The sequence below is a fragment of the Grampus griseus genome (genome assembly GCF_964374135.1).
Source record: "Grampus griseus genome assembly, chromosome: 3".
NCBI classification, from domain to species: Eukaryota; Metazoa; Chordata; class Mammalia; order Artiodactyla; family Delphinidae; genus Grampus; species Grampus griseus.
This window is the reverse complement of record NC_139019.1, coordinates 93,721,393-93,731,637: the sequence shown is the minus strand read 5'-3', so window position 1 is coordinate 93,731,637 and position 10,245 is coordinate 93,721,393. Positions and strand designations below refer to the sequence as shown.

General features: G+C 42.3%; 1 protein-coding gene across 4 annotated transcripts in view; it reads left to right on the top strand.

Moving 5' to 3' along the window:
* Positions 1–4,935: 4,935 nt before the first annotated feature.
* Positions 4,936–10,245, top strand: part of TRIM36 (tripartite motif containing 36) — a gene marked incomplete at its 5' end in the record, with an annotated part of 51,579 nt that continues 46,269 nt past the window's right edge. For all 4 annotated transcript variants that reach the window (XM_082652198.1, XM_082652197.1, XM_082652196.1 and 1 more), the window contains one exon: positions 4,936–4,998. In XM_082652198.1, the coding sequence (XP_082508324.1) occupies positions 4,936–4,998 (63 nt within the window). The remainder of the gene's footprint in view (positions 4,999–10,245) is intronic.

Sequence of the window (10,245 nt, the reverse complement as noted above, 5' to 3'; positions counted from 1 at the left end):
TCCGGTCTGTCTAATCTACTTTCTGTCCCTATGAATTTGCCTATCCTAGACATTTTATATAAGTAAAATTATATAGTATTTGTCCTTCTGTGTCTAGCTTATTTCACTTAGCCTAATGTTTTCAAGGTCTATCCATATTGTACCATATATCAGAAGTTCATTCCATATTGTAGAAAAAAAATATTCCATTATATGTATATACTACATTTTGTTTATCCAATCATGTGTTGATCAACACTTGAGTTGTTTATATCTTTTGTTTATTGTGAAAAATGCAGCAGTGAACACTTGTGTACAAACAAGTATCTCTTTGAGTCCCTGCTTCCAGTTCTTTTGAGTATCTACCTAGAAGTGGAATTGCTGGTAGTCTTATGTTTAACTTCTTCAGGTACCACTAAACTGTTTCGCACTGCATCATTTTATATTCCCATCAGCTATGTACAAGCCTTCCAATTTCTCCACATCATCACGAAGACTTATTTTCCATTTCTTTTAAATTATAAGCATCCCAGTAGGTATGAAGTGGTATTGAGTTGCATTTCCCTAATGACTAATGATGGTTGAGCACCTTTTCATGTGCTTATTCAGTTGCCTAGTTTTGGAAATAAATGTTTATTGGAACATAGCCTCACCCGCTTGTTTATCTATTGTTGACTGTGCTTTCATCAAAAAGACTGTATTGCTGCAAGTGTTAAATGTTTAACTAACATCTCACCCAGTAAGAGAAGGTTTGCTAACTCCCATGTTAGCCCATAAAAAAGCCTTGATATATTTTAAAAACATTGAAATAATTTTTAAAAATGGTATTTGTTTAAAACTGAATTAGATTAGAAATCAACAGGAAGAAATATGGGAAAACTAAATTATTTAGAAATTTGGAATAATTTGGAAATTATTTCTAGATAGCCTGTCACAAGGAAAAATTAGAAAATATTTCTAAATGAATAAAAACAAACCCACAATGTGTCAAAATTTATGGAATGTAGTTAAACCAATATTTAATGGTTAAAGATGGACTGTTTCTCTGCTACTATTGGAATGAGGCAAGGATGTCAACTCCTGTCACTTTTATTCAGTATTATAATGGAGGTTCTAACTAGAGTTATAAGGCAAGAAAAATAAAGGCATACAGACTGGAAAGGAAAAAGTAAAACTTTCTTTAATTAGGGATTAATGAATTTTACAACATTGCAAGATACAGTTTATTATGCAATTATTAGTTGCATTTCTCTGTACAAGCAATAAACAACCCAAAAATGAAATTAAGAAATCAAGTTCATTCACAATAATGATACTTAGCAATGCATTTAACAAAAGCAGTGCAATATATCTGAACACTATAGAGCACAACTAAAAGAAATTAGAGAAAATCTCAATAAATGGAGAGATATTCCAATGTTTTAGAACTGGATTATGAGATGATTGCATAACTCCATAATTTAATAAAAATTACTAAACTGTACACTTACAATTGGTGAATTTTATGGTAAGTAAATCATACCTCAATAAAGCTGTTAAAAATTTTGGTTTTTTAAATGACCTTTCTAGGTATAGGTGCTAGGATGCATTTGTGTCAGAAAGCTACATTGTATGTTTCCACTTCTGAAATAAAGACTGTTGAAGTAAATAAGAGGGTTTATTAAAACCAGGATATTTTTATATTACTAATTCTAGTCTCTAACTCTTAAACTGCTAAACATTCATCATCATAGATTTCAACTTCTAAATTTGTACAATTATTTATTTGTGTCCACAGCTAAGAAAAACTTGGAATGTGTATTTTTTGTGTTATTTGTTAAAACTGTTGTGTTATGTTGTTTACTATAAGGAGGAGAAAATAGGGTGTCATGGATGAAAATGAAGCCAAAAGCTGTGGCTCTCTATAGGTTAGTCATTTCAGGAATCCGCATGGCAATTAAGCAGTTATATTGAAAAGTTTTCTCCATTAGATGGAAACTGACAATTAGATTTCCCACAGCGAGGGACTCTTTAATATTGCTAGACTTCTCAGTGTGAAAAATTCACACATCACGTAATCCCTCTATTAAATATCTTTCTTTTAGGTGGGGAAGTTCCCTGTGAAGCAGCATCTGTCATGCTACTTTTATTATTTTTGAGAAATGTGAATTAACTTTTTTCTTAATTTTGGTTTCTATGGGGAATGAAGTTAGATATTAATCTGTATGATATTAATCTTATTTTGTTCTTTGAAGTAAGAGAAATAATAAAGCAAATTTTGTTTGGCACCTACTGACTGATCCTGTGTCTTTGAAGTCTGTACAGAGAATTTCAAGGGAAATGTAAATGCAGTCTTCATTTTGTATGCCTGTCATCTTTGAAAGGTTTTTAATGTTCCATAGTGCTATTCACTCAGTGACTAAATAAAGAGTGGTAAATACCACCAGGCATCTGAGTAAATGTTCAGTGTCCAACTTGTGGGCACCAATCTGGACTCTTATGGGCAGTTCCACTTCTTGCCACTACAGCAGCTGATTCTAAGACCCTTGCCCCCAGCCCCATCTTGGCCTTGGGTGGGAATCCAGGCAACTGTTAAGCATATTTTGCCTGGAGTATTTCCTAATAGCAAGTGATCGGGTGAACAGACCTTTTATAATAGCAACTTATTCAGGGAAAAGAGGAGCAGCTAGTGCTGCCAGATGGTAAAGGGATCCTTAGATTGGAGACATCAGCATTAAGAGGAGGAAGAGGTTAGAGACCATTTAGTTCAAAACCAGTCATTTTACAGAAGAGAAAATTGAAACTCAGCAAACTGGGACTTCCCTGGCGGGTTCAGTCCCTGGTCGGGGAACTGAGATCCCACATGCCGCGTGGTGCTGGCAAAAAAGTGAAAATAAAGAAGAAAGAAACTCAGGAAACTGAATGGACTTACCCCAGGGGTAGCAGAAACCAACAGTTTCCTACTCAATATCTCTTTCCTCTTCTTCCTCACTAATAAATCCTTGATTTTGTTTAGAGTGGCAATGTTCCCAGAGTAAAATAATCACCTTCCCAGCCTTCCTTGTAATTATGGGTGGACATATGTCCTTGTTCTCATACAGGAGATGTAAGTGGAGGTCATTGGATGGGGTTTTGGGGGTAAGCTTTTTAAGGGGGAACATTTGGCTTTTTTTGTTCCTTTGTCTCTCCCTTCCTCCTTCCTGCTTGTCATGCCTGACTTAAGACTAGTTTGGCTCTAACATCGTGATTTTTATTATGTGCCCAAATACTTTCTGGGTGTGAAAAACTCTGTTTTAAAGCAATACCTCTTTCTGGCAATCTGTCAAGTATTGCTAATATTGGGGAGGAATGCATTCATGGATGCTACAGACCTTGCTTGAATTCTGTTTAGTTTTCCTTATGGAAGCAAAGGGCATACACAGGGTTCTGGAGAACTTGAGAAGGACAAGAAGCTTCTAAACAAGAAGCATTATGATTTTGTCTTATCTCCTACTGAGCCCAACTGTGAACATCCAACACATTAACTTTTGCTGCTTGCTCTGAGAGGCGATCGGCACCAACTTAGAGAGAAAAGTAACACACTGAAGAAGGAGCAAAGTTCTAGTGGAAGAAGAGTCAAGGAGCAACATTATTGGAGCTTTATGTGCAGGAAAAAGAAGAAAGAAATCATTATATACTTTTGGATTTCTGGACCAGAGAAGAGAAATCAGAAAATGACCCAAAGAAAAGGCAAACAAGAAAAACCCCTAAGGGAAATGGTTTCATTCTTGCAGTAAATCGTATAGTTGGGTCTAATCTAATCATAGCTGGCATTTCTTTTCTTTTCTTCTTTCTCTCTCTTTTTTTTATTTAAAGAAAAGGTCATGACCTTATCACTTTCCTCCTTTTCAATAAAGATAAGAGACTGCCTATAGTGGAGGAATAGAGTAGTCCTGACTTTGTTCCGCCAAGTTTTCTTCTCAAGAGAAGCAAAGATAGTCAGGTATGAGCGAAGCAGGGAGAAGACTAAGAGGCCGTTTCAGCTGCAGCCTCCTAGGGGAGCTGCTATTTTTAAAAGAAGTATAAAATGTGAGAAACATGCACTGAATGTTTAACTCAATCAATGAAATAAATAATTGGAAAGTGAGTTAGTCGTAACTAGGAGTGAGAATGTCCAGGAATCTTGCTGGCAGGAATCTTTTTTTTTTTTAAATTAAAGGAAAGTTGAGTATCAAGAGGATATAGAGATACAATCGACCTTACACACTTAGAGTGTTTAAAATACAATCCTGGTATTTGTTCTCATCTCAGAAGCGCTGGCTTGGTCTTTGTTACCTATTGGATTTCAGGAAGGCTGACTTGAGATGCGGCGTTGCCGTTTCCTGGGCCCTCACTTATTTTTTTTCCGGCGCTGTCAGCCAGATCCTTTGTTGTGCCTGCTTTGCATTCATTCTCTCTGCCCTCGCACCTCCAGACAGTGGGGTGAGGATTTTTCCTGGTCCTTGCGTTGAGAACTCCAGACAGCCACCGTCTCAGCCATCGCATAAAGGACGGCTTTAACTATCCCGTGGGTGTCCGGGCTGGGGCGGCGCCACGCCGGGAGCAGACAAGCTTTTGTGTAGGTGTTTGTCTCCGCAGCCTTCCGACCCCTGGCAGGAGGCGCGGGCCGCGATCCCCGAGGAGGCGGGGCCTCCGCGCCCTGCTCCGCCCGGTGAGGATTTCACGGTCGCCACCGCCGCCGACGCCCTCGTTTGTTGCGTTACGTCGCCCTGCCCGGAGCTAAGAACGCCAGACGTGGCTGCCCAGTAGCCCTCTATGGCCTTCATCCCACCCAACCCCGCTTTTTGCTTTTTCCCCCCGCTTTCTCATTTTTCCTCGTTAACAGCACACAGGCGGGGCGCTTGGCAAAACTCAGACTAAAAACAGAGCAAGAGAGAGAAAAAGAACATATTCGATGCACCTGCCTGGTTCCTCCCGAGTTTGCGAAGGGTCGTAACCATGTCTGAGTCGGGGGACATAAGTGAATTTGGCTACATCATGGAATTGCTAGCCAGAGGCAAGGTAAGTGCCGGGGCGCGCGGAGCCGCGGACTGGGCCCCCACTCCAGGCACTACTCAGCCTGTGGCCCCCACTCCAGGCACTGCTCGGCTTGTGGCTGTAGTCGTCCCGGGCCCTTGAAGCCGCCGGGGAGGGCGGGGCTGGAGTCCCAGGTCAGCGCTCTCAGCCAGGGCGCCCCAGCAGCTGCAGAATGCAAAGTAGACGCTTTCTTTTTTTTTTTTTTTAATTGCGCGGCATTTCTGAAATGAGCCAAAAGGCACTTGGCCAGCTGGGCGACCGCGGGGGCTCTCGGGACGGCGAGGGTCAAGATCTCAGCCTGCGAAGATGGGGAGGAGGGTCGGGCATTGGCCAGGGGGCTCTCCTTGACGCACCCAGGGCTCCTAAGCGTGGTGACATCGAGTGGTTGACGTCGCCCGTCCAGGCGCGGAGCGCAGAGGGAGGGTCGGACCAGACGGTGGATAGGCGAGGAGGGTGGGATCGGGTTCAGCAAGCAGTCCGACCTTATGGCGGATAAATAGGAAAAGAACCCCCGTTCGCCAAGCCTTGGCGTTATCAGCACTCCTTCCAGGTCCTTGGCCGTTGTCCCAGGTCGGGAACATTTCAAACATCCTTCCTTTGGTGGGGAGGAAGAGATGTTAAGGCACCGGATTTCAGCCAGGCACCTGTCCCGGAGCCCTTTAGAAACCCAGGCTTGCGCTGTCGGTGACGCGTGGTGACCGCGCCCTCGGCCGGGCCGGGTGGCGCCGCGCCTAAGCTGAAAGCCTTGCGGGGAGGCGGGCCTCCGCGCTGCCTCAGAGAAAGTGCCTGGAGAGGCACCTAATTGGTTTACAGGCGGGAAGTGTCGGGAAATGCGAAGGCTGCGCGGTGCGCGGCCTGCCGGGATTCGCCTGTGGCTAGAAGGCGAGAAACGGCGTCTGCGTTTGTCTTCTGCACCTGGAGTTTCGAGAAAAGGTTGTGGCCCTGCGCACGGTCATCAGAAAGGATAAGGATGATCTGCAGCTCTGGTGCGAGCACCTGAAACATCAGTCTCATACCTCACTAACCCCAACTTTGTGGATGCTTCAGGCCAGACAGTCCCGCGGCTCCCGGGGCTGGGGAGCCGCTTAACGCCCTCCCAGACGAAAGCGTCCCGGGCGAACTGTGAGCCTCCCTGAATTCTCTCTCCTGTTCTGCAAACACGAAACACTCTTCCGAAACAGAATACTTATTAACATTTCGAAGGTAGAGGCTGTGCTTCGGGCCACCCCTATCATTTACACCCCGGACCAGAAGTACAAATGGAGGACCCTGGTTCTACTTTTCTTCGAATCCTGGGGCTCCATCCTACAACTCGAGGAGCCTCCTGCACATGCATAGGGACATCCTGACCAGCATCTCCAAGCTCCTTGTCGCCCCAAACAGCTTCCCCTTGGCCACCAGCACCCTGCCCCTCCCCGCCCCGTCTGGGATGCGTACTACAGCCCTCTCTACCCTCTGGAGGACCGACCCTGGGGAAAGAAGTCCAGGAGGAGGTGCTGGCCCTGAGCGAGAAGGCTTGCCGCAAGAGGGGCAGAAACTGGCCCTCTAAAGCACACAGCAGGACCCTGGTTGCCTAGGAACTCGGGGGGCGGGGGGCGGGGAGAAGGAAAGAGGACGCCTTCTGTTGATTGTAAAATAAATGTACCACTCTTGATGGGATCGGAATAGGATGATGGAGAGGTGAGTTTAGGCCCGTGGTGCTCAGACATTCTTCAGAGTAAGCCAGAATTGTATTGGTTGGTTAATAATACTTTCCTTCAATAGCAGGCAACACTTGATATACGGAGAGAATAGTTTTGAGGTGGGACCAGGGATCTGCAAGTTGACATCCCAGGTGATTATGAAGCAGGCAGGTGAACTTCTTATGAATACTAAATGGACGAGTAGGGCAGAACCATTAGTGAACCCTTAAAACTTCTTATAATTAAGTCAGGTGAACAAAAACAAACCTCTCAGAATTAGCATTGTGTTTCACAATATGCTCACTGTAATGAAAAAACAGAACCCAAATAACCTTCTGGCTTCATCCACTGAATTTCTCTGCCTCGCTCTCCAGTAGGCGGACCCTCTTCACTAGGTTTCAGTAATGGGCCTGTAGCAAAAGCAGGAGCCGGAGGTCAGCTGACTTCCAAAGTTAGAGAGGCAGGTATCCCTGTGAAATCTCTGGAGTTGGGAAGTAGCCTCTCACAGTGAGATCTTAGGACAGTTCCTCCCTCTGCCTTTTATTTGGCGGGGTGGGGCGTGAGGGGTCAGGAGTAGCCTCCTAACCATGACAATTCAAGCTTATTCTCTGCCCACTTTCCTCACAGCTCCACCCCCTAACTCTATTTAAAACCCTGCTTATATATGTGATTATACAGGATTTGAACACCGAATACCTCGCTGAGTATTAGCCAAGAACTAGCAGACCTTTGACTTGCTTTATTTTCCTCTGAGAAGTTAGGTTCCACTTTGTAGCTCAAGTTGGTAAGGTGAAAAATAATGTGAAACTGATCTAATTATGCCAAGTTCATGGAGTTAAAAAAAAAAAAAAAAGAGCAGAGGCTCTTGTCTTCCTAACCCCCTGCCCTTTCCTTCCCTTCCTTCAAAGTTGAGACCAGTGGGTTGACCATCATCCTAATTTCTTTCACTTGTCTCTGATGGCTTTAAAATTTTACAACGTTTAATACATGCTCATTGCAAAATATTCAAACTTTACAGAAAATTTTACGAGTAAAATGTGGAACTTCACTCCCACCTCCAATCCACTGCATCTCCCAGGGGCAGCAGTTTGCTGTGTGTCTATTTCAAATTAAATTAGCTTACTGTTGTGTTCTTGAATGTGGGAGGTGAGCCTTTCATCTTAGAGTAACATAAAACCCACATGACAAAGTTGATCATCTAGTTTTACTCTATTGTGATGATGACTTTAATATTTAAAGTACACAGTGATCTCTACCATTGTAGTCTTTCTGTTCATCAAACAATACCCTATGAGTATGGTTAATACCTATGATAATTCTCAAGAGGTTTAAAAATCAATGTAAATGGACTTGCTTATATTTCACTATCACAGAAATACAGAAATTTGTACCATTTCTGGAAGCTGCTTTCTGAGGTTTTGTTTTTTTGTTTTGTTTTGGTTTTTCTTTTGTAACTCATCTCTTTGGGCTAAAAGAGAGCTTTCCAACTCTGTGGTCAATATCTAGGATTACACAAAGCAGTATTTTCAAACTGTTTTGGTCTCTAGAAAGATTTACCTTATTAATTTTTTATCATCTTCATACACTTCTTTTCTTCACACTGTCACACACTTTTCTAGAATCATATAATGAAGATTTGATGACAAGGAACATAGAAGAATTTAAATTCAGTATGCTTCTTTATTTAGCATTTAAACATACTTATATTTATGTATTCACAGCCAGAAAGCACTTCTTGTGTCCCACAGTTCAATAATTACTGTTCAGGTACATCCAAGGAGTACAATAGTTTGAGCAAAATAAAGAGGCTTTGGAAAGCTTACATTTAATTTTAATCGAGAAACAGGTGATGATTCCATTACTTGGTGACTTATTACTTTTAACTTTGAATATCTTTGAGGCACAAAAGATTCAAGAACTTTTATAAACACAAAATTTGCTTTCAAGAAGATGCTCATACTCTGAAAGAATTACGTTTAGAAAATCCTCACATCTCGACTAATGTAAAGTCTTAAACATCTCCTGAGACCAAAACAAACATACCACCAAATGATCTGTTTCAGAAGGCTCAATAGATAGTTGCTCACACAACTGAATCTAAACTGGGTGATAATACTAAGGTTGTGCACACTGCAAAGTATCCTTTAAAATATTTTTTTATATCTTGGGGTTGGGTAAAGTGTGTGTGTTGTGGGGAGGAGGAAAGCTGAAGAGATTTAGATGATAGCAGGATAACTTGAACATAGCTAATTTTATAAATATCAGAATTTTCCTCTGATGTTTTTACTACATTACTCGAAAGATAATTTGGGGGGGAAAAAACTGTCTCTGAAACTGCTTTGTCAAAGAATGTTTAAATCATATTTTCTATGAAATTGAAATTGCATGTTAGACACTCCTGTGGGCCTGAGTAGGGATGCTGGAGTGACACCCAGGTTTGAATCTTGGCTCTTGGTATCTAGCCATGCGACCTTGAGGGTATTACTTAATCTCCGAATAGAGGTGGAGAGGACCTGTGACTGTTACATGTCCCCTCTGAAGGGAATTATACCTATGTCACAGGGTTATTGCAAGGATTAAATGAATATTCTGTGCAAAGTTCCTAATACTGTTATTGGCACATAGTAGGCCTTCAGTAAGTAAAGCTATTACATCTAGCTACTTCGACAACAGGGTTGGGTCTTGAGACCCCTTATATGCAAACTATGATCATTAACAATGGGAGGTAGAGATGCCAGATAAAATACAGAATGTAGAGTTAAATTTGAATTTCAGTTAAACAACAGATTTTTTAATGTAAGTATATCCCATTCAATATTTGGGACATATACTAAACAAGTTCATTATGTATCTGAAATTCAAATTTAACAGGATGTCCTGTGTTTTTATTTGCTAAACCTAGCAACCCTAAGTGTAGGAATAATAAGATGTGGTCAAAGGGGACCTGCTAACAACCTCTGAATATTATCGAGATTGTTCACACCCCAAGTTGGCTAAGGGACCCCTTTGCCCACCAGTTATGCAGCCAATACACTCCTGCCTTTAATGGGGAAGTGTCTGCCAGAGCAGCACTGTACCTCTCATCAACTCTCAAATCGCTGGTCTGGTGCTACCAGTTAGCAGATAAATGCCTCCTGGATTTTCTCTTAAACAAACAAAAGCTTGAAATGGATGGGAAGATAAGGCTTACAAAACATCAAACATGAGTGTACGAAATGAGAGCATCCTAATCGTGTTAAACTGAGCGGTAAGACTCTAAGTGCTAGAGGAGCTCAGAGTAAAGGGAGCTGATCAATGAGAACTAGACTAATGAGGATGCAGGCTCTAGATTTGCACCTTGAAAGATGAGCTCGAGTTGGCTCGGCAAGGGAAATCCGAACTTCCTGGCTTGCTGGACTCCTCTCCCCTGAGGTTGTTCCCACAGAAACACTTTATGACAGGTAAGCTTGGCTTGTCAGATGCTTGGGTCAATAATTGGTAAATGTCATTTGTCGTGCCTTCACCTGTAACCTCCCGATACCCAGCAGCTTAGACAGTGCATGTGGCAGTC